The sequence below is a fragment of the Anolis carolinensis genome, chromosome 3 (genome assembly GCF_035594765.1).
Source record: "Anolis carolinensis isolate JA03-04 chromosome 3, rAnoCar3.1.pri, whole genome shotgun sequence".
NCBI classification, from domain to species: domain Eukaryota; kingdom Metazoa; phylum Chordata; class Lepidosauria; order Squamata; family Dactyloidae; genus Anolis; species Anolis carolinensis.
The window spans coordinates 23,397,742-23,423,383 of record NC_085843.1 but is presented as its reverse complement, the minus strand read 5'-3'; the positions used below and the strand labels follow the sequence as shown (position 1 = coordinate 23,423,383).

The window sequence follows — 25,642 nt, the reverse complement described above, 5'->3', positions numbered from 1 at the left end:
CACCCTCAACCTCCCCCATCCGGGGTAAAAGCATCTCTAGATGCTTTCCCCTACAACACGGGAGGCATCCCGTGTTGCACTGGCTGCAATGGAGCCAGCACAAGGCCTTCCCGAGAGGGTGAAACTTTCCCCCACGGTTCCCTCTTTCCTCCCTAAAAGCCAGAAAAAGCATGTCACTTCACCTGGCCTTTATCATAAGTTTGTAACAAGGCAAAGGACCAGCTGATATACTGAAGTTACATTGGATCAAAATGCCTCAAAGTCAGGCTTGCCTATGGGTCACATAAAGCACAGGACAGCTATGAATGAGACCCAGCACAAAATTGTAAACTTACTTAAAACATTATGAGAATGTTTTTGTGATTAATTTTTTTGTAACTTGATTGTGTGGTTCTTCAGCATGAACTTTGTAGACAATAAAACAAAATGAAATAATCAAATTGTCCACAAATATTGAAGTATTCATTATTTGCATTATACCTGCAAACAGTTGGTTCAGAAAAAAAAGAAAAACTGCTAAAATTATCTACCAAAATGAAGAGCATGAGGATTCGGTCACAATGTCACATAAAATGAATTGTGAAAAAAATTCAAGTTTCTATTCTGCAATAGGCATTGTGCTCCTGCACGTGTACGCTCTTGCTATTTGTACGTAGGCTTCAGTTAATGGCATGTATGGCCAAGACCATTTTTCTTCCACTCTGGCCCAAGGAAGCTAAAAGACTGGACCCCTCTGCTCTAAGTCCAGGGTGGACACTACTTAGGAACATCCTCACTCTGGCCTAACCTTGTGCAAACACATTCCTGCCTACATTCTTACACTGAGGTAGGTTTGGATGTACATGACTTGCTCTGCTTCTTCTCTGGCATTTGTTTTCTCTGCGATTGACTTCACATTAGGGACATCCAGGAAAAATATTATCCTGGAATAAGGACATTTTAGGCAGCACTAGAAGTTTCTTCACACCAACAACCAGCCACACACCTTTAAGGTAATATTCAGCTGTTTCATCTTTTCTTTTTAGGAGGTTCATGAGAATGGAGTGCAGTTAAGGCATGAAGTTATGTGGAGCATTAAGGTAAGTTACCTAATTCACTAAGTAGTCCAAACTAGGCTAAAATAACAATGAGAATCTAGTAGATACAAAGCATTTATTTCAGAAAGCTTCCCCAATATTAAATAAAGTTTCATGCCTGTGGAGTGGCCTAATGTATCTAATAATCCTCAGCAATATGACAGGTTGAAATGTTAATTTGCTACTGCATTCCTCACCTCATTGTGTGTTCCCACGGGTAAAGCCATTTTACATGGAAAAATGAAATTAAAACACTTTTTATTATAGAACTTCCTAATATGTTATGCATCATCTACAGACAATTGTAGGGAGCATATTAAGAGAATGAATGCAGAGGTGGCAATAATAACCTTTGGACTACATTATTTGCCATGGGATATACTCTGAATGGATTTTTGTATTGGTTTGGAAAGACACTATCAATACATTTTGTAATAAGAAGGTGTAGTTTGTACACAAGCTTTCTTCTACTTTTGAAAGAGAGTAAGAATAAACTTAGTAGGATTGAGAAATGAGTTTTCAATACCTTCCCTAGCTTCACTGCCAGCTTATTTTAATGTAAATGTCTAGTTCATGTTGATAGACCACATATTTATTTCCTTCTTTTTCTCAAAACATTTCTATCCCCTTCTTCTTTATGTATTTAATTTTATATTTTTAAAAACCCTACTAATTGATTTCCCTAACTACACCAGTGCTTCCAGTATACGTGTTATGTCCAAATACAACTTAAAACAGAATTGACTGTTTCTCTGTAGAAGGGGAAATGTTATACTGCCACAAACAAGCTAGACTGATTTGGACCTACATTGTCCTATGGCATGGGTGCACAAAACAAACACTATACTTATAAATTAACAAGAGAAATATTAAAATTTAAACGTGGCAACTACCAAGTTACACATTCTATGTTAGCAGTGTACTTTGTTTAATGTGGGTATACTGGGTTGCTGTGAGTTTTCCGGGCTGTGAGTATACCGTTTAGCTTATTGCCTGGTTTTTAAAAATATAAATCTAAACCCATCAAACAAGATGGCATTCCCTCAGCGTGACTAGCACAATGTGTCCAAAGAGATTACAACGGTTCCTACCAGATGTGTCAACCTTCATTACCGTACAGACCTAATAGTACACTTATATGAGTAGCTGACTTGTAATTTTCTTTCAAGAGAAGAAAGATGGGATATAAAAATGAAAAATAAACAGAAAACTTGTGAACTTTACTTTAGGTTATTAAAATACTGAATCTTAGTGAAATATTAAATAGTACCTGAATAGCATGTGCTCGTGCTACAACAGCTCTGAGATATTGTAAAGGGTCCTCTGGGCCTTCCCATTTGCTCTGCCATGTTAATGGGCACTGTGTGGAGGGAAAATTTATCAGCCATACAATTAGCCACTAACAAAAAAAATATATCACAACATGCATTTCTCAACCTGATTAGTACTAGCTTCTGTCTAGCCATCAGTCTATCCCTCTTCTCTTATACAATGCTTATAATATGTATTGTTTTTTAAGCTGTATTGCATGCTTACAGTATTTCAGAGTCCAGGAAAGTTCCCATTTCAAAGGGTGCCTGTCCAAAATGTCAAAGCATTCAGTGGTGGATGCATTTATCTATTGTTTGAACCAGCAAAACTGATTAATGGCCACCAGATGCATCCATTCAGCGCACTTTTCTTCTGACTTTCTTCAAAAAAAAGTTAGCTTTTTGTTTAAGGCTATGTTGTGAAAGCACACAACTCCCCAGTTAATGAAACCTCTGACAAAGAAGTTCTTTTTAAACAATCTATTTATGCCTGCTCAGATTCCCTCTTTTTTAGCTACCATTTAGTTGTAAGGTTTTCAGCAGTATCAGCACTGGGAGCATAGTGAAGAAGGACTGGAGAAATATTTTCAGTGTTAGGTTACAAGAGCATATCTGCAGTAAACATGGCAATGAAGCTTAAAGGTGGGGAAAATAGGATTTTACTTCAGCCAACCCTACTGTAAATGTTTGTGCCTGCTTCCACTAGGCAATGTAAATAGCTGCCTCCAAAATGGATGCATGCAATGCAAAAGGAGAAGCCAATATGTTTAAAAAGAACACAGATGTATGAATTTGTTCATCATAGTGGAAATATTAAGAAAAGTGGAAGCTAGTGAAAGAAAAAATGTCCTTGGATTCATTTTGGAAGAAACTTTCAAGTGATCACTCAAAGGCTAAAATATTTTTGTTTGTTTATGCAATGGTTACTTGAGCTGGTTGATTCATTTCACATGTACAAATCATTTGTTTGGGATAAAAAGTTTGCTGAAACATACTGAATTGTTATTTCTTCTTTTTTGGAAACCTATCCCTACTCTTTCCATGTAATTTCCGCTGCTGGTACCAAAGCTTATATTTATTTTTTTAATTTCACGTCAAAAGCATTGCATAAATAAATAAGTATAAAACTGATAAAATAAAAGGAGCACAAGCAGCTAAATAATTTTAGACCAAAAAACGGGCAACAGCGACTGCATTGTCCGTAGCTTTAAACAGTTCTTCCTCTGTGCATGAGGCAGGGCATTGTGGGCAAGCATACAGATGCTGTTTGTTCTGCACCACAATCACACAAGGTGGAGGATTCTTCTAGATAGTGCTATTTTGCCAGGTTGTATTTGGATCTCCCAACTCCAATTCTGAGTCTGCTCAGGGACTTCCAAGTTGCCCATTCTTAGTTTGCCTTTGTAGGGGGCCATCCAGTTGGAATTGCCTGATTTTGCTGCCCACATTAATGATATTCTTGATGTTGCTGGGAGAACGTTTAGAGGTGTGGTGGTATAACTTTTCCTTGATTTAAGTCTTAAATCAAGAAGCTTGATTTAAAGCTTATGTTAAAGACATTATACCCAAGTATATATCTACTTTGTCAACTGAGGTAATATCTGAACTTTCAATTAATATTGTGCTCTCATTGTTTCATTATTTTAAATCTATCAGACTGCTCAAAATAAAATTACTGTATATACAGTGTTTTATGTTTTACTCTTACTGTTTGCACTTTCAATTATTGTAACATGTATTATTAATACTATATTTCTTTGACTTACTGCTCTGAAAGTCCCTTGAGAACAACTGTCGATGGGTGGTCATATAAATCAAAGTTAAAAACAGGGCAGGAGGAGTGTGGTTATTAATAATTTACTGGTTAGATTTAAATCTGCTTAAATCAAAAGAAAAACCAATTGAAGAATAAAAGTGTGCACTTTTCCAAATCAGTGGGTTTTGGTTCAAGACTGTCCTATTAATGGATAAAGAATCATTATGTATGCTAAGAATGTTTTAAAATGCTTACCTTTTGGTTTAATAAGGCACTTGCTAGTTTTTGTACTTCTGAACTCAGTAGTGAGGTCCCTCTGATGACTTTACTAAGAGCCGCAAGAGACTGATGAATACTCTGAAGTAAGCGAATGGCATTGAACTGTTCCAGAATAATGAATGAAAGGATTGGCGACCCTTGGCGCTCAGAAGGAGGAGACACTTTCTGATGAATTAGGTTGGAATTCTACAGAGAATAAAATTCAAGTTATCTGCTTTACTAATAGAATATGCCATCTTTACAACCAAGCATGTCTTCTTAGAAACATCGCAAAACTACAAGCTAATGCCAGAATTACTGGGATACACACTTTTTAGGAACATTCATAGTATGGCTTCAGCTGAAGAAGATTGTTTCCCAGGTTTGATTTCACCTGCATAACTGCAGTGAAAACGCTGTAGATGTTAGGAACACACAGCCACTTGCATTAAGATCCACACCAGAAAACAGCTTCAGGAGAAAAAAATTGTAATCTCATAATGTTACTGAGGATTATGAGCAGACTTTATAGATTTATGTATAAGTCCAGAAATTATAGTTAAAAAAATCAACCCAAAACACCTGGGTCAAATTTTCCATGTCAGTACGAGAACTGAACCTTCACTCTTATCAAAAAGGGAACCACCCCCTTCTCTGAGTAGACTGGTGAAAGGCCATCCCAGGAAACCTAAAAGAAGCTCTGGCTCTTTCTACTTTAAAATCTGGAGCATTTTGAACAGTTCCTATTTCTCTGTATATGTTTTTGTACAAATATGATACTGGTCCAAACTGAGCCTTTTGCTTCTTATATTGCCAGAAAACTCAGAATACAAGCATTTGTACACACAAAAAAGAACATGAGAATTGGTAAAAGTCCAGAATAAATAACCATTCACACCACAAAACTCAATCTCTTTGGTTATGGAAGTTCCATGGGCATAATTTTAGGAAAAATAGGAGGGGGTAGCTAAATGGAAGATACTCCATGTCTGTCTTCTAACCCAGACATGGGCAAACTTGGGCCATCCGGGTGGTTTGGACTTCAACTCCCATAATTCCTAACAACCAATAGACAGTCAAGGAATTGTGGGAGTTGAAGTTCAAATACCCGAATGGCCCAAGCTTGCCCATGCCTATTCTAACCCCTACTTTCCTAACTCCTACTTTGGTATGCATGTTCAATTGATTGTAACCTATTTATAAGGCACAAGTGTGTTTCCAGCAGACGATTAAATGATTTATCATCTTTCTCATGTTTAAGTGAGGTTTCCAAGTCATTTACACCCAGTATTGAATTTAAAAACTAAATCATGCTATATCATTTAAATTCTAAGAGGGAGGTAGGTACTAGTTATGTAAGAACAAGCTCTAATTTTAACTAGAAAGAGATTATACATATTTTATTTTGTTTTTGGATTTAATTAAAGTGATTTAATTTGTAGGACTATTTTATATTTCTTATTTTAAAGAAACAAAATGACAAATGGACATGTCTAATCATTTCACAGTGGTCTAATTTGAGCTATATGCATAAGAATGTACTAAATCAAATTTTATAAGCTTAAGCCAAGTGACTGGCTTGTTTAGAATTTTAATTCAATAAGCAGAACAAAATTACCACATTTACTGTCAGTTTCAGCAAATGACAACAGTTTCCCCATCTGTCATTTTTCAACCAAAAATTGTTTCACAAAATGGCTTGACTGCAGCAACTGATTTAGGTGGCTTTTCATGACCCACATTTATCACTCTCCTGCGAGGGAGCATTGTCAAAAGAGAAAGAGTAAATAAGAAAACTGTCAGAATTTATGTTCACGTTTGCAAATCATCCTACATTCAGCTTGAATTCATCCTAAATTTGGACCCTTAGGTTCTTTAGCACTAATCCATGTCAATCTCGGTTACATGTACAAGTGGAAAAATTAATCAAAGGAAATAATGGTGAAAGTAAAGAGCAGATCAGTTCAATTAGTACAATCTTACTTCTAGTGATAAAAACTGCTATGGATGAATAGGAACTGTCCAGCCACAGCCAAATGCTGCCATACATTTGCATTCACATCTAGTTTTTCATGCATCCTCTTCATGAACTGTATTTCAAAGGCAGGGCTAATTAGTTTATAATGAGTCTTTAACTATCTGCAGAGAAGGTACACCTAATGGCATAGAAGGTACACCTAGTTGCAGAGAAGGTACACCTAATGGCAGAGAAGGTACACCTAATGGCAGAGAAGGTACACCTAGTGGCAGAGAAGGTACACCTAATGGCAGAGAAGGTACACCTAATGGCAGAAAAAAAATGGAATGCAAAGATACAGAATGGGGGACGCCTGGCTTGACAGCAGCACATGTGAAAAAGATCTTTGAGTCCTTGTGGACAACAAGTTAAACATGAGCCAGCAATGTGATGTGGCTGCTAAGAAAGCCAATGGGATTTTGGCCTGCATCAATAGGGGAATAGCGTCTAGATCCAGGGAAGTCATGCTCCCCCTCTATTCTGCCTTGGTCAGACCACACCTGGAATACTGCGTCCAATTCTGGGCACCACAGTTGAAGGGAGATGTTGACAAGCTGGAATGCGTCCAGAGGAGGGCAACTAAAATGATCAAAGGTCTGGAGAACAAGCCCTATGAGGAGAGGCTCAAAGAGCTGGGCATGTTTAGCCTGCAGAAGAGAAGGCTGAGAGGAGACATGATAGCCATGTACAAATATGTGAGGGGAAGTCATAGGGAGGAGGGAGCAAGCTTGTTTTCTGCTGCCCTGCAGACTAGGACACGGAACAATGGCTTCAAACTACAGGAAAGGAGATTCCACCTGAACATCAGGAAGAACTTCCTCACTGTGAGAGCTGTTCAGCAGTGGAACTCTCTCCCCCAGACTGTGGTGGAGGCTCCTTCTTTGGAGGCTTTTAAGCAGAGGCTGGATGGCCATCTGTCGGGGGTGCTTTGAATGCGATTTCCTGCTTCTTGGAAGGGGGTTGGACTGGATGGCCCATGAGGTCTCTTCCAACTCTGCTATTCTATGATTCTATGATTTTAAGATACACCTAGTGGCAGAGAAGGTACACCTAGTGGCAGAGAAGGTACACCTAGTGGCAGAGAAGGTACACCTAGTGGCAGAGAAGGTACACCTAGTGGCAGAGAAGGTACACCTAGTAGCAGAGAAGGTACACCTAATGGCAGAGAAGGTACACCTAGTGGCAGAGAAGGTACACGTAATGGCAGAGAAGGCACACCTAGTGGCAGAGAAGGCACACCTTGTGGCAGAGAAGGCACACCTTGTGGCAGACAAGGCACACCTAGTGGCAGAGAAGGCACACCTAGTGGCAGAGAAGGTACACCTAGTGGAAGAGAAGGCACACCTAGTGCCAGAGAAGGCACACCTAGTGGCAGAGAAGGCACACCTAGTGGCAGAGAAGGCACACCTAGTGGCAGAGAAGGTACACCTAGTGGCAGAGAAGGTACACCTAGTGGCAGAGAAGGTACACCTAGTGGCAGAGAAGGTACACCTAGTGGCAGAGAAGGTACACCTAATGTACCTTCTCTGCCAATTAATTGTAACCTATTTATAAGGCACAAGTGTGTTTTCAGCAGACGATTAAATGATTTATCATCTTTCTCATGTTTAAGTGAGGTTTCCAAGTCATTTACACCCATTATTGAATTTAAAAACTAAATCATGCTATATCATTTAAATTCTAAGAGGGAGGTAGGTATTGGCTGAGAAGAAGGAAATCACTGGGGCTTTACTAATAAGAATTAAGCAACATTTTTATGATTGTGGATTTTCAGTTTACATTTTAGTGATGGAGAGTCTGAACTGTTTAGCAAACTGCCTGAAAGTCAAAACATTTCCGTTTTACCATCAAGTCCTGCATATCACACCTGAGGGGAGTGCAAAGACCCCCCAGGGTCATTCTAAGATTCCAAGACAAGAAAACATAGCTAGGTATACTTAGGATTTAACATTTCCATTGACCCCAAAGGCCTGAGATGCTACCATATGAACCAAACAGTACCAATAAAAATGTTCTGTGCAGTTCCTACATCTTTCCATTCTTACTAGATCTTATCATAAGAAAAATGACAAAAGAAATATTGAGAAAATACAGGCTTGCTGCAAATGAATCACAGTGTCATCTCATCTCATCCCAATTCCCACACAAAAGATACTTAATTTTCAAGCAGTTTTGGAAGGTTCTATAAACTGTGACTTTGTGGGACTAAGGATTCCATTAAGTCTCTCCAATTTCACAAAGTTTTAATAGATATACTTTGGCTTTTACACAGTCAGTGCAAGACTAAATTAAGAAATAGATTACATTGACACTTTAAAATGTGATTTTTTATGACCCAACAACAATGTGAGTTCTATTAATCTATGTACTGGATCATTTATTTCTAATCAAATCTCAATAATACTGAAGAGTCTCTCTCTTTGTGTATACATACACACACACATATATCAGTATATACACATTCCGCTTAGATTACTGCAACGCACTCTACGTGGGGTTGCCTTTGAAGATGGCCCAGAAGCTCCAGCTAGTACAACGGGCGGCAGCCAGACTTATAACTGAAGTGGCGTACAGAGAGCATACTACTCCTCTGTTGTGTCAGTTCCACTGGCTGCCTATATGCTACTGAGTGCGGGTCTTGACCTATAAAGCCCTAAATGGTTCTGGTCCAACTTACCTGTCTGAACTTATCTCCTCCTATAAGCCAATTAGAACTTTAAGATTGTCTGGGGAGGCCCTGCTCTTGGTCCCATCTACCTCACAAGCGCCTTCTCAGTGGTGGCTCCTCAGCTGTGGAACTCCCTCCCCAGCGACATCCGGCAGGCTCCATCCCTTCTGGGTTTTAGAAAGAAACTAAAGACCTGGCTATGTGCACAAGCGTTTAACTAATAAGTTTTTACGGCTTCGACATGGTCTGGATTAAGTATTATGCGCAAGGTCTTTGAACAAATGGATTTATGCATTTCATATGTTTTAGGTTTTGTATACTGTCTCATGTGTTTTGATGCTTAATGTAAATTGTTTTTAACTGCTTTAAGTTTTATGGGATTGTATTGTTGTTTTATTGGCATTGAATTTTTGACAGGTCTGTAAGCTGCCTTGAGTCCCTTAGGATGAGAAAGGCAGGATAGAAATGACATAAATAAATAAATAAATAAATAAATAAATAAATAAATAAATGGACTAATTTCATATATGGAAATGTCTATATTTACCCATATTCCCCCAAGGAATTCAACAGCAAGGTGACTTTTAAAATCAGATAGTAAATGCATAGTTTTAGCCCTGATTCAGTTTTTAGCAAATCAGCTTCACAGACACCTATAAATTAACATCTACTAACATGAACCAAGAGAACTTAAGATGAAGCCTACCAGTTGTTTTTATAATAACTCCATAACTCCAGTTGGTTCAAAATATGGCAGCCAGATTGGTTACAGAAACATCCAGGCATTAACATATTACACCCATACTAAAGTCACTCCACTGGCTGCCAATTAATTTCTGGGCAAAGTATAAAGTGTTGGTTTTGACCTTTAAAGCCCTACATGGTTTGGGTCCAAGGTACATACAGGATCGCCTTCTCCTGACAATCTATCCCAAACACTTAGGTCCTCAGGGGGAGGCAACTCCAGCCTGCTAGAACCCGATTGTCAATCATCACCCAGAGGACCTTTTAAATGGCCGTCTGACAGCTAAATGAGCTGTTGGAATTTAAAACACATTCGAAGACCTATCTCTACCAGCAGGCCTACCCAGCCAGTTTTAACCACAAATTTTAAACTTGCATCTTGTGTTTAATCTTTGTTCTATGTATTTTAATATATATTTTGTAGAAATATGTTTTAATATATGTATTTTATAAAACGTTTTAGATGATTATATGTTTTAGAGATGTTGTAATCTGCCTCGAACCACAAAATAAGAAATAAACTTATTATTATTAATATTATCATCATCATCATCATCATTATCAATATCATCATTATTATCATCTTGTCACTGCATGGTGTGGCTAGTTACTGACTGCTTGCTTGGCTTGCTTATTTGTTAATATTTATATTGCTCACTCAAAGCACTAAAAAGCAAGTGGTTATAAAAAAGGGTGAAACTTCATATTGAAAAGAACAATTTATATTATTATTGCTTGAAAAAAGCTCAAGTCATTATTCATCAATGCTATATGATATAATTTTGTTTATTAAATCAAAGTTTATGGTACATGGCCTTTCTTGTGTCATTATTCCTCTTATTATTGATCGTCTTACCTGATTGAGCTTCTTCCATAAATTGAGAACTGGAGAAAGTTCATTGGACCAGATTTCTCTGTCAAATTTGCAGCCAGCTGTAACAGACCTGCTCAAGATCCGAAGCTGTGAAATTACCTGTAAGATGAAAAAATTATATGAGCGTGTATGACGACAGAAGGCAATTGTCTAGTAGAGTTACACAGACCAAACAAACAAAAAGGCATTCCTCAGAAAGAGCCCCCACTCCTTCAAAATAACACATAGCTTTATGTGTTTGTGTATACAGGTTCATGTTGAAAGAATTCATACTCAGGGCTGGAGCAGTTTCTGTATCTGTTTGAAATACCTACAGAACAAATAGGAATCAGAAATATTATTGAATCACAAGCACAAATGTCTGATCATTGTTAGGAGACCAATTCTCCTGCCATGGGGAGGAAAAATATAGATAGTAGGAACACTTATTATTATTAAACCATGGTAATGAGATTTATTTATGGGAGAGCTTCCACATTCTATCCATTATGGGATTAATAGCATAAATAAGTGAAACTTCATGGGTGCCTTCTACCATGAGATACTGAAGTCAAATCCATCTAGGAGTTATGATCTTGGCAGAACATGAAGATCAAAATTTATCTAAATATTTATTTGTGTTTTTATAAACATCATAAAATAAATGTAAGTATCTCATTTTAATGGAAACATATTTCATTGTATTGTTCTGTACCCTTCTATTCTGCTCTTCTTTCACTCAGATATGTTATTTATCAAGAACACTGGATTTATACACTATAGTATCTATACTATAACTGTTCTAAGGGCGGCTTTTGCCAAGAAATAAAACAATTTAAAATTCAAGCAAAATAAACCAAATTATGTTTATTTTCTGCTTACATGTTATTTAGGGTAGCTGTTTCATCTATTATGGTTTTTGACAGATTGTAATTCCCATTTTGCTTGGTCGCACATGTTTTGTAATAAACACATATTAATCTTCCCACAGGGCAGAACTATTTAGTTGTTAAGCACTCAGAATTATACACTTGAAGTCCACTTGTTTCTCCATTTTTGATTGATTCTTTAATCTTGAAAAATGTGTGATGATGCAGTGTTTCATTTTCATGCCTGATAAATTAGTTACTGTTGTTTGGTTCAGCAAAAGCAAATTAATATAATTTATCAGTGTTGCTAGAACATGAAACCTCACTAGTTGGTAGTCTGTAAAAGTATTATTTTAACTTTTATAATTGCTACTATCGATTAATTTTCTAAACATCACGGAAAATAAATTAGAGCTTTCGAAAAAACATTTTCCCTTTGAAAAGAATGTGGGGAAAAGAGCTCAAATATTTCCTTTCATAAATTGTATATAAAAGATTTTGAATTTTAATGGAAACATATCACCTTAACATAGTGGAAATGATTTGCTCCCTCACAAGTTAAGTAGGGAAAAAAAATCTAATTCTAATTTAGAATACCACTTATGGCTAGATGATGATAGGTAGCATTAACATCTCGATCCTGTGCTTGTTTATTCAGATGTATGTTCCATTTAATTTAATGGAACTTATTCACTAGCAAATAAGTTCATGATTGGCATTGAAGACAAAATATTGGAGACATTTTCCCTTTAATCTTCTCTAGCCTAAACAAATTACAAGGCACTAAATATAGCATCTTAAACACTATCAATTATGAATATTCAAGTAGCCATTATTAATCAGTCAGCCTGTAGATAGGGATAGTAAAATCCATTTCAACTACAAAGGACAAACTGATAGTGTTCAAAGACTGATGTTTCAAATGTATTAGAAACCATCGTGCCTTTTAAAAAAAGAAGTAGTCTACTTCACATACATGCTGGTGAAGTAATACTTCAAAAAATAACATTTTTGGAAATGTGGCAGCCTATATAATATATACACCCACCCATGTTCATTTCCTTCTTTACCCCCTTTTCTTCTTTTTCCTTTAAAATGTGTTTTTAAAAACTCATGAGTAATCATAATATACAATTATTTTCAAAACACTCCAGAAGATTAGTCATATATTTGTTTTGTGAAGCCCTAGATTTCAGTCATGAGAAGCCACTTAAAATAAAATAATCTTCTAGTTCTAAACCTTTCAAGGCTCAATTTTAGTGTGTACATTTTTTCATTAATGCAACATACACTATCCAAATGATTCAAATTGTTACAAGAAATCCATTCAAGGTTCCCCAACTTTTATCAACTTTTAACTGTCCCTGGCAATTAGTTATTGGTTGTTGTTGAGTTTATGTTTTTATTATGTTTTATATGTTTTTATGTGTTTAATTCATTTTAATGCAATTGTATTTTATGGTGATATATTTGAATTTTGTTTTACTGGGCTTGGTCCCCATGCAAGCCATCCCAAATCCCTTCGGGGAGATGGGGTGGGATATAAGAATAAATTTATATTATTATTATTATTATTATTATTATTATTATTATTGACATAATGACATAGTATGACACAGCAAACAAGATAGATATGCTGGATTTTGTATAACAAAATCACAAGTTGAACACTTCCCAAGCGTTTAGGATTGTGTGATGTATTTTTGGATGATGCGCGCAGATCCCAGTAGGGTGGCCTTTTGCAGTTGGCAGGTCGTAATTTTGTCAATGTTTATTGTTCCCAAATGCCAGCTGAGATCTTTTGGCATGGCACCCAGTGTGCCAATTACCACCGGGACCACCTGTACTGGTTTCTGCCACAACCAACAACACTGATTAAATCAGAAGAGCTATGATTTATTTTTTTAACTCTAAAGATATAACTCTAAAGATAGAGTTTTATAACTCTAAAGGAGCAATAAGCAACCACCAGACACAAATTTCTGAGAAGGGGCCTGCTGCATTTTGATGATAATTCTGCCCCAAATTCTAATTTTAGGGCAGTCAATCCCATATAAGAACAAAACAACACAGCATCCCAAATAGCTATTTAAGATAGGATGGACGATCTGTCAACAATATGTGACCATAACACGTTGATTTAAAATTTTTGAAGTCTTCTCTTTCATTTGAAAAAAACTTAAGAGTGGAGGGAAGAAGATGGCTATGTCTGTAACTACTCCAGATCCAAAATCTCCACCCACAAATGAACTTCTCCTACCACTCTAGTACCCAAACTAATTTTCATTGTGCTTTTCACAAATCAAATATAACCTTTCAAAATGAAATAAAATAATAAAAATGCCATTATTGTATCAATGTATCTTATGAGTTAATGAAGAATCTTGAGCTAATGTGAAGCCTAAAGAGCAAGATATAAATGGATTTTTTAATTTCACAAAATTATCTTTTGCTATTTCCCCCACTGACAATCAAGCTTTAAATGTCAATTCTTCAGCTCTATTCAACACTGGTTTCTCTTCACCTTTTACAAATCACATGTATAGCCATGCTACTTTAACTTCAAATTGAAAAGCAGGGTCAATGAACCTTTACTCCAAAAGGGTGAAGGTTCTGAAGGTCTGTCTCACCATTATCACAAGTGATGAGAGCCAACTCAATAAAACATCTGTCACTGCTTGGAAGTTTGCTTCAAGTTGTTCTCTTAATATCAATGCGCTACCATGAGCTAAACCTTTAATTCTTAATATATTGTTTGAAGAAAAGTATTGTCTTATTTTATCTCATGCAAAAAAAAATCTACACACTGTATGAGAAATGACCATATTTTTGAGCGGGATTGGATTAATCAAAGGGGTTAAAAATTATTTCAAGAACTTTTTCATGTTGACTCACTGATGTGTACTGTCATCACTGATGCAATGAGTTAATTGGCTTATTTGAAAGACTGTAGTATAATCTTTCACTAGACAAGACCGTGTTTTTGTGAAGTTTTCCCTTGAACATATACCATAGTTTGCTTTTTACTTTTTGACAAGCCTGTCTTATGTTATAAATGCAATAGGATGAACTGAAATAGAAAGAGTAGCTTTGTTAGTATGAACTTTTTTTATTAATGCAATTCTCCCAAAAGGAATAGTTTGAGTGAAGATCAAGTTTTAGCCCCTCTTTGATCCACTTCATGATTGGATTGTAATTCCGGGGTATTAGCTTCTTAAGATTCTTCATGAGTACAATCCCTAGATAGTTAGAACTCAAAAAGCTGTGAGGATTGCTGCCATTATTTTAGCATCTCTAAAGAAGTATTGAGAAAAAAGATTTTAGTACTCACTGTGATTTCAAATTTGCATAGCTTTTTAAAATTCAGGTATATTGACCTCCAACTTAACGAAGTTTAATAACACATTAGCATAGGTCTAATCACATTTCATTTGATTTATTTTTTCATTAAATTTAGGACCACTTATAATTTTGTTATCTCTGATTAGTCTGTCTGGTGGTTCTATAATGACTGCAAATAATGAAGGGGCCGGGCTGTGGCGCAGGCTGTTGAGCAGCTGCAATAAATCACTCTGACCATGAGGTCATGAGTTCGAGGCCAGCCCGTGACGGGGTGAACACCCGTCAATTAAAAATAAAAAATAGCCCCTGCTCGTTGCTGACCTAGCAACCCAAAAGATAGTTGCATCTATCAAGTAGGAAATAAGGTACCACTTATAAAAGTGGGGAGGCAAGTTTAACTAATTTATGACTTGGAATGAGGAAGTGCCATCAGAGTGGATGATGAAGCAGCTGCTCCCCCCTGTGGCCAGAATCGAACATCCCCTCAAGAGAAGGTTAAATTGCCTCTTTGTCTGTCTGTCTGTTTGATGTGTTTATGGGCATTGAATGTTTGCCCTATGTGTGTATAATGTGATCCGCCCTGAGTCCCCTTCGGGGTGAGAAGGGCGGAATATAAATACTGTAAATAAATAAATAAATAAATAACAGACACCAGTTCCTAAATTTGACAGTGCTAGATCCATCTTTTGCACATGTATATGAGACCTGATTACAGATTAGCGATTTCGGAGATTAAATCTTGGCTAAAGATTAATTTGTTTAATAGGCCATATAAATAAGGTCATTCCAGAAGATCTAACTCCTTCAACATATTGAAAGACAAAAGTGAGACTCATTGTATATGATAATAGTTGTTATGCGCCTTCAAGTCAACTCTACCTTAGGATGATCCTAGCATTGGCTTTTCTTAGATAAATTTATTCATAGTTTAGCTACTCCAAGGCTGTTTTCCACCCAGAATGACAAAATCCCAGGAAGTAAAGAATAGGAAGCATCAATAAGCAGGGGTTTTGTGTCATGTTTTGGGGAGGGGGAAGGAAGGACTGTCATCTCAGCTTCCTGGGCTGCCTGACCCCGGAGGAGTGCGAGATTGTTGTGGAGACATGGTCCTAGATCCTTGTGGTGACATCATCCTAGATCCTGTATTAGGATCTGGGAAGGTATTTTTCACTGCACCAACACTGGGAAAGGTCCAAATCTTGCTGCAGGATTCAGATCGTTCCCAGTGTTTATTTAGCCTGAGGTCACTAAGTGGCTTGTCCCGGGTTCACTTGCATTAGCCTGTGTGCATTGTGTGGATGCACAAGGCCAATGCGATTCCCAAACTGACATATATGGCAGTGAAGCTGCAGTCATAGTCAAGCACCAATCCTCACCTGAGAATTATGTAGAGTAGTTTCCAGAGACTAGGGTGGTGAAAAATGGCTTCTCCAAGGTTATAAAGAAGGGCTTGGGTCTGAAGCTCTGGGGATATGTACAAACATAATTTCTCCCATTCATTAAAAACATACTTTCACAGAGTTTGGTGGGTATGTTATGACAGTTGTGAAAGGGATAGTTCCCTATTAGTTATAAATGGCTTAAGATTTGCAAGAAAAGAAATCCATTTTTTTCCTTAAAGGAGAAAAAAGTCAAACAAGGCAGCAACCCATTTTAGGCAGAACAAAATTTCAGTTTATGAATGAATTTTTGAAACCTAAAGAACAACCAAAGGCTTCAAGAACATTTATATGACAAAAACAATCTGTATATGATACTCAGAAGATAAACTGGCATAAATAGCCAAACTAGATCTAGATTTAATTAAATTTGTCCTTGGAGTTGTTGTGTACATTTTTTAAAAATGCAAACAGTTTCAGCTAAGGGGATCGACAATTAATGGATCAGTGATAGCATGTAGAAAAAAATACAACCTCTGTTGTGTCCCTAACAAAAACCCCACATCTGAAGCTAGATTTGCATTGAGAAGAGATCCCCACTAATATTGCACGTAGCATAATTTAATAATAATAATAATAATAATAATAATAATAATAATAATAATAATAATAACTTTATTTTTATACCCCGCCCCATCTCCCCGAAGGGACTCGGGGCGGCTTACATGGGGCCTTGCCCGATAAAACAATCAAATATCAATAACAAAGCAATAACACAATTATCCCAATAAAAACATTAACATCAGTAAAAACAATCAGTAAAATCAACATGAAGCATACAATGTTAAAAACAGGAGACTAATTCATAGAACCCGGGCAAAGTGCAGAATGTGCCGAAATGGGGAAAGGTAATTTCACAGTTGAAATGGACAATAAAATGCAGTATAACAATGGCAACACATCAAGAATGGGGCTATTATAGAATGGGCAGATAGATCAATCCAACAACAAATTAAGTGTCAAAGGCCTTTTGGAAGAGCCAGGTTTTTAAGCTCCTTTGGAAGGAGAGGAGGGTAGGGGCCTGCCTGATCTCTCTAGGGAGCGAGTTCCAAAGCCGGGGGGCCACGACGGAGAAGGCCCTCTCTCTCGTCCCCACCAACCATGACTGCGAGGGTGGTGGGAGCGAGAGAAGGGCCTCCTCCGACGAGCGAAGAGAACGTGCGGGTTCATAGGGGGAGATGCGGTCTCTAAGGTAGGTGGGTCCCAAACCGTTTAGGGCTTTGTAGGTGATAACCTGCACCTTGAATTGGGCCCGGAAAGTAAATGGCAGCCAGTGAAGCTCCTTAAAAAGAGGCATTGAACGCGCCCTGTAATTCACTCCAGTTAGAAGCCTGGCTGCCGAACGCTGTACTAGTTGTAATTTCTGGGCCGTCTTCAAAGGCAGCCCCACGTAGAGCGCATTGCAATAGTCCAGTCTAGAGGTAACTAAGGCATGGACCACCATGGTCAGATCGGACTTGTCGAGGTATGGTCGCAGCTGGCACACAAGTTTTAGTTATGCAAAGGCCTTCCCGGCGACGGCCGACACCTGGGCCTCAAGTGTCAACCCCGAATCTAGGAGGACCCCCAAGCTGCGGACCTGCGCCTTCAGGGGGAGTGCGACCCCATCAAGCACAGGTTGCCACCCAATACCCCGATCAGACGTACGACTGACCTGGAGGACCTCTGTCTTGTCGGGATTAAGTCTCAGCTTGTTCACCATCATCCAGGCCAACACAACAGCCAGGCACTGGTCGAGAATCCGAGAGGCTTCCTTTGATTTAGGTGGAAAAGAGTAGTAGAGTTGGGTGTCATCCGCGTAGAGATGGCACTGTACTCCAAAACTCCGGATGACCTCTCCCAGCGGTTTCATGTAGATGTTAAAAAGCATGAGGGACAGAATAGAACCTTGCAGGACCCCACAGGTCAATGGCCAGGGGTCAGAGCAGGTGTCCCCCAGCTTCACCAACTGGGAATGGCCCTCCAGAAAGGACTGGAGCCACTGCAGTGCAGTACCTCCAAGACCCATCCCAGAGAGCCGCCCCAGAAGGATACCATGGTCGATGGTATCGAAAGCCGCTGAGATGTCCAAGAAAACCAGCAAGGTCACACTCCCCCTGTCCAGTTCCCTGCGGAGGTCATCCACCAAGGCGACCAAAGCTGTCTCGGTACTGAACCCAGGCCTGAAGCCAGACTGCGATTGGTCCAGAAAATCCGTATCTTCCAAGAATCCCTGGAGCTGAGAAGCAACTACCCGCTCCAAGACCTTGCCCAAGATGGTAGGTTAGAGATTGGCCTGTAGTTACAAAGATTGGTCGGATTCAATGAGACCTTCTTCAAAATGGGCCTTACCACAGCTTGTTTTAGGCTAGATGGAAATTTGCCCTGCCCCAAGGAGGTGTTAATTATTGTCACAAACCAATCAACTAACCCACCACTGGCCTGTTTTAAAAGCCAAGATGGGCAAGGATCAAGGGCATAGGTAGTCGCCCTCACCACTCCAAGAATCCTGTCCACATCATCAGGTTGCACAAGCTGAAACGAATCCCACAAGATCGAACAGACAGATGCCTCGGTTACCTCACCTGGCAATGCATCAAGACTGGCGTCCAAGTTGGAAGGAATCTGAGCGACTCTGCAAAATGGTGAGCGAACTCGCTACACAGAGTTGCTGAGATGTCAGGTGCCCCCCGCCCTGAGAAGGGTGGAGGAGTTCCCCAACAACTCGGAACAACTCAGAAGATCTATTTGTTGCAGACGCGATGCGGGCAGTTGTAAAAACCTTCCTGGCTGCCCGCAACGTTGCGGAATAAGCCCTAATAGCGGCTTTAGACCGTGCTTGGTCAGAAACGTCACGAGTTCTCCGCCAGCGACACTCTAGTCTCCTTCTCCCACGTCTCATCTCCGCCAGCTCCCCGGTAAACCAGGGAGCCGGGGCAACTCCACGCAGCGAGAGGGGACGTTCGGGAGTGATCATGTCAATAGCCCTGGACAACTCGGTGTTATAACGAGCGATAAGGCATCGACAGGATCGTCAGCCTCCATAGAAGACAGAACCCCAAGAGATGTCAGGAATCCCTCAGGATCCATTAGTCTCCTGGGGCGGACCATCTTAATGGGCCCACCACCCCTGCGGAGGTTTGAGGACACGGTGAGTCTGAAACTGATCAGATAATGGTCAGACCATGACAATGGAAGAATAGTTTGCTCTTCCACTCTGACCAAACCGTCGGCCACAACAAAAACCAGGTCGAGTGTATGTCCAGCTTGATGGGTGGGACCCGATATTACTTGGGACAGTCCCATGGTCGTCATGGCGGCCATGAATTCCTGAGCTGCACCTGTCAAGGTGGCCTCAGCATGGATGTTGAAGTCACCCAATACCAAAAGGCGCTGGGAGCCCAACACCACGCTAGAGACAACCTCTGCTAGCTCAGGAAGGGAGACTGCTGTGTCGCGGGGTGGACGGTACACCAGCAGAATCCCCAAACTATCCCGGGTACCCACCTTCAAGTGGAGACACTCAAACCCAGCAGATTGCGGAACGGCGCATCTGACCAGGGCGATGGACTGCCGAAAGACCACCGCAACCCCATCTCCCCGCCCTCCAGGCCTGGCCTGCTGATGCACCTCGAAACCCGGAGGACAAAGCTGGGTAAGATTTACCCCACCCAGCTCATCCAACCAGGTCTCGGTGATGCAAGCCAGATCCACCTGCTCATCCAGGATTAGGTCCTGGATAATTGCAGATTTCCCACTGACAGATCTGGCATTAAGCAGCAGTACCTTCAGCCCGGAGAGGCTGCCATGGAGGCTACCACACCTAACCTTCTCCAGGGTCGCAAGACACCTATTGCGCTTCTCCCTGGGAAACTGGCCGCACCCCCTCCTCCCCCACACGACCTCGATGGAACCCTCAATGGAACCCTCCCCCCCCGGTCCCCACCCCCCAGGGATCCTGGCTCTACAGAAACGTTATTAAGAGGGCCTAATCAGCTCCTTGAATCCAGACAATTACAAGGAGATCCAACTAGACTAGGGTCTAGTGGAAAGGGCGGAAAGAACCTATCCGAGGGAGGAGATCTCTCCAAATAACTTAATGAAGAGGTAAAGGGCAAAGGATGCGGACAGTGTGTGGGCACGGCATGGGCAAGGAGATCAGGGTCACTATTTAATTTAGACGGGGGCCGACAAGGAGGGGTGAACCTCCTATTACCTCTAGACCTGATTGGGGCTTGTACATAAATGGACAGGTTGGCTATTAGGGGAAGAATTACGGGGTCCACAATAGCTCTTCTAATAGTGATTCCCCGTAAATTCAGCCAACACCTGAAGGCCCACAACTCATCTCTGATGTACTTGTCCTCAAAGGTAATGATAAAACGAGTTGAGTGGTCATGAGACTGAAAAGCCTTATGGAGCCACGTAATGTTCTTGATCTTGATTTCCGAAAGACTCCTTGAAAGGATACAGGCCACGGACCTCTGAATCTGTCTTTTCATAGTCCATCTGCCCTTATTCAGTTTATTGTCTCTAATTTCAAATGCCAGATGTTCCGTATGGAGAAAATGGTCATCAGGGCTCTCTGCGTGCGGAATTGAAAAGTCCAAAGCCAGTGGAATGGTCAAAGGCTGCTTCAACGCACTACAGTCTAAATCCCTTTCCCCAACCCTGCCCTGCCCATATAGTCCAACAGGAGGATCTTCATTTCCCTCAGTTACCCCATTGTCTAATTTTGTTACCTTGTTAAACTTTTGTTGCCCAGTCCCTCCCTCACCACCCAATTTTGAAGGCCAGCTGACCTCCGTTATCTTATGGTCAATGGTGTTCTCCACTCCAGGGGCCTCAGGCTGAATGGAGTTCTTTGCTAGTAACGAAATCCCCTTCAAAAGATGGTCAATTTTATCGTTTAAAGTTACTAGTTGCGAGAGGACAAGGCTAAAAGATTTGCCCATAAGATGGCATAACTGTGCCATGTCGAAGTTACCAGGAATGTCTTCTTGATCAATTTCTGCTGACCTTCCCTAGATCCTAAAAGTAGTACTAACCACGTCCTTCCAATTAAGAAAGAAAGAAAAAAAAACAAATTTTAAAGGCAGGAAAATCCCCCTCGTTCTCCTGGTTGAGAAAAATAGTTAAAGGGAAGGCCGCCCGGATCGGTGCGGCCTCCCGAGTTGGAGGAGCAGCTGATGGAAGGGTCAACACTGTCTCCTCGACCGAGAAAAAGATGAAAAGGAGAAGACCCGGTTTAACACGTCCTCCTATGGTCGAGGGAATAGCAAGAGGGAAGCCACCCAGTACGGCGTGGCTCCAAGGCCAAGGAAATAACTAATAAGAAAAAGAAAAAGAAAAGGAGGCCACCCAGGATCGGCGGGGCCTCCTAAAGGCTAGGAATAGTTCAAAACACTTGAGAGTTGGAACAATTCATGAAGCTGCCCATTTAGGCGCAGCAAAAGGGTAACTGAGAAAAGGAGAGGGGGGGAGGCCGCCCGCCCCGGCGTGGCCTCCACACACTCACCACTCTCAACAACGAAGGTTAAAAAGTAGGAGGCCGCCCGGTTCGGCGCGGCCCTTAATGCAAGGAGGAAAAAAAAAAGAGGCAACAGTAAGGAAAAGGGAAGGCTGCCCGGTCCGGAGCGGACCTTCAGTTAGCCAGGAAGCCGCAAGGAGGCCGCCCGGTTGCATTTGTAAAATGTCTATGCTGAATATAATTTATCATGTGTAATTTTGCCCTAAAGTAGAAGCCTAAATTACACTGTTAGCCTGCTTTAACTGCCATGGCTCAATGCTATGGAATTAAGAAAGTTGTATTTTGGTGAGGCACCAGGACTATTCACAGGAAACGACTTAATGTAAAACTACAACTCCTATGACTCTATAGCATTGAGTCATGGCAGTTTTAGTGGTGTCAAATTGCATTAATCCCACAGTTTATATATGTTTTTGAATAGCAACAACATTAGGCACAAAGAATGACAGAAATTTTCTGGCTCACTGGAAGTCAAAGTATTATATAAGAAATATATTATTGAAAGAACAAAAAAAGACTGTAATGGAAAATCGATGTCTACCGAACTATATAATAAAAGTAATATTTTTGTCTGTATGTATTTATCTATGTTTGTGGGCGATTTCCAATGACATAAACCAATTGCAGTCCACCCACATACAGAGAACAATGTGAATGCCACCTACAATGGATCTGGACCAAATCTGGCACACATACCCATCATGAACAACTGCTAGTACTGGTGGAGTTGGGTGCAGGGGGGGGGGGGATAGACATAGGTTTATGGGAGTGGTAGTTTACTGATATCCTTTCTAATGGGAACATTCATAAATCCGAAAAACAAACAATGACATTTTCTAATAAATAGCATTACAAATTAGCCAACCAGGTACTTAAGCTAGTATAAAATAAAAGGTGATTCAGATCTTAGAAAACATTTACTTCCCTGACCAAATTACTTCCCAAAAGTAGTACCAAATCCACTTTGTTCACTGAATTCAATCTATATTTAATATTTTTGTTGTGTGCATTCAAGTCATTTCTGAGTTATGCGGACTCTGACACAAACCTATCATGGGTTTTCATGGTAAAATTTGTTCAGAGGTGGTTTTGTTTTTGTCTTCATCTTAGGCTTAGAGAGTGTGACATGCCTAAGTCAATCAGTGAGGTTGTATTTTCAAATACCGGTCTCTAGAGACACAATCCAGAGCTCAAATCACAACACCACATTGGGTCTCCATATGGGGATTGGACTAGTTGGCCCATGTGGTATCTTTCAACTCTATTATTCCATGATTATTCTATAATTTAATATTACTGAGATACAAATCAGAGAGAAAAACTATCTGTTTAAACATATCTACTAGTAGTTTTCTATGAGTATAGGTTTTGAATGGATTGAGAATATAGAAAAATATTATATTCAAGGATAAATAACAAAGCACTCAGATTTTCTTTGCAGACATTTATAAGCATGAAACCTATAGATTTGTGTCTATTTTCCCTATAAAATCAACCAATGCAACGTTTTTCAATCTTTTTTTCCTATCACTACGAAAACGACACAAGTACTCTACTGCCATCTATCAGATGTAGCTACTGTATAAAATACATCAGAAATGTTATTTCCTCTGTTCATATTACTCTAATTGCAATGACATTATCATTACCATATTTATTTCAATAATTAATTTACATGTAGTAATAGCTAGCTATGCCCAGAAATTTACATTTTTTTAAGTTATGGGGAAGGGGGATATCTCCCCTGTTGTTGCTTTTCCTGAAAAGCGTACTGACATTTTGGGAATGACTGAATTGTATATAACATTCTTTACAAATCAAATCTAAGCTTATTTCATTGTTTTAGCAACACAGAATTATTTCTTCATAACTTATAACATATAACATTGTATTGTTATATTTATGAAATTTAACAAATATAGAAGCTTTGATTTTATATGAACTAAATTTGCAAAATGCCTTATACTTTAAAAAAAAGAGCTAAAAACAGTGCCTAATTTCTGATCATCATTCCAATCAATTTTCAGCGAGAGTGTCAGGGGAAGCAAACAATTGTGATATGGGTACATTCTGCATAATTTGTGGACTAAATAAATAAATAAATAAAAATTAAATGTCACTCACAAAAATTGGTCCATTTTTTTAAAATAAAAATTTTGTTTGGGGGCTTCAAGGGCTTGCACTTTGCAATTGCAAGGGTTGCATGTGGCCTATGGACCACACTTTGCACACCTCTAATGTACATTATGCACAGGTATTAACATTTCTAAGGCCAGGGTTTTTTTTGGCATTTTGAGTAGGTAAAGCTATGTCTTAAAAATGAATCACCCCTTTCTGAAGATAACTGTATTCAGTGTATCGTTTTCGGCCCCCTCTACTCTGAACACTGAAAATGTGTACCTTAAAAATGTATTTCTTTTTCCAATTTTCATGTTGTTTCTCCCATTTCTGTAGACTTCCAAATCTACAATAGTTTTCCATCCATGAATTACGTGTCCCAGATAAATATTAGTAAAACAATTTGAGAAAGTTGATCCTAATTTAATCCATATTAGGAAATTTCACTAGAATATATATGAAGATCCATAACAGGAGAAACATAGTATTTATTTATTTATTTGATTTATACCCTACTTTTGAGATTCAAGAGAATGAGCTGAATGATAGATAAACAAATATGCAAATAGATCATTTATTTCTTTACTTACTTGATTTTTATCCCGCCTTTCCCTTGATATCAGGATTTAAGGCGGCTGTAATGGTGAGGACGATGATAAATATATAAATAAAATGAAAAAATTATGATCCATTTAATTGATACATAACATTTATCATGCATGTAAAATTTTAAATGCATGTAAAATGAAGATGACAAGATAATGATTGTCCAATTCCTCTTGATTAGTAGACATTTACAGTCTTGGGGGGGGGGGTTACTACTGGGTTCAGAGTGGAAATAGTGTGTGTGTCTGCCACCATTTTGCAGGGTTTGATCCCATGGCATACTTTACTATCCCCATGCACCAGAAAATAGCTTACGGTAGTAAGGGTAAATCAGAACTAAAATTGAAGATCTAGATAGGATACATTTTGGGAATCAGAATCTTAGAAGGAAATCTTTCAAGATAAGGTGCACTATTCTGTGATAGGAACTAACAAGACAAAAGACACAGATGCTTCTCCTCCTTGCACAACTCAATTTGGTATGTGTTACCTTCCAAAAAGGCTATTTTTATTTTTATTGGAGCCCAGAGAATAGTTTTTTACAACTATATCCTTTCCTATAGTGTGTATAGGAGAATGATTTGTATGTAAATATTGTTCCTTGGAAATAACAATACAGTACAGTCTCACTTATCCAAGCCTCGCTTATCCAAGCTTCTGGATTATCCAAGCCATTGTATCCATAATACTAAAATTGTCTTTTTGCAATTTGATGCGTATAAAGAAGTATGACTCACAATTAGAGAAAGAACTTGATACTTATTGAAATATAATCTTAATGTTCAAATAAGCATTTAATTCTGGTGCATTTTAAAGCTTTGAACACCAATATCTTTGCAAATCTAAAAAAGTAAAGTAAAATTGGAGTTATCCCAATAAAAGTGCAGTGAAAGAGTGCTTGAGCTGCAGATATATGACAACCCCTGTAACTGTGGAGGACGTTCCAGGATTAAGTGTAGATATGCACAAACCATGGGTAATAGTGAACGTTATTGACTGAATGACTTCGGGCTAATGTATAATATAGATCAGGGCCCCCCCAAATTAAAGCCTGTGGGCTGGACATGGCCCTCCAAG

The 25,642-nt window shown here is 39.2% G+C and overlaps 1 protein-coding gene across 3 annotated transcripts in view; it reads right to left on the bottom strand.

Moving 5' to 3' along the window:
* Positions 1-25,642, bottom strand: part of dync2h1 (dynein cytoplasmic 2 heavy chain 1) — a 205,090-nt gene that overhangs the window by 14,681 nt on the left and 164,767 nt on the right. For all 3 annotated transcript variants that reach the window (XR_010004055.1, XM_003219289.4, XM_062974574.1), the window contains exons 84-86: positions 10,686-10,802; positions 4,398-4,607; positions 2,347-2,436 (exon numbers count right to left, since the gene is read on the bottom strand). Coding sequence is in view for 2 of the 3 variants with exons in the window: in XM_003219289.4 (XP_003219337.2) it covers positions 2,347-2,436; positions 4,398-4,607; positions 10,686-10,802 (417 nt within the window). In the remaining variant the exon portion in view is untranslated. The remainder of the gene's footprint in view (positions 1-2,346; positions 2,437-4,397; positions 4,608-10,685; positions 10,803-25,642) is intronic.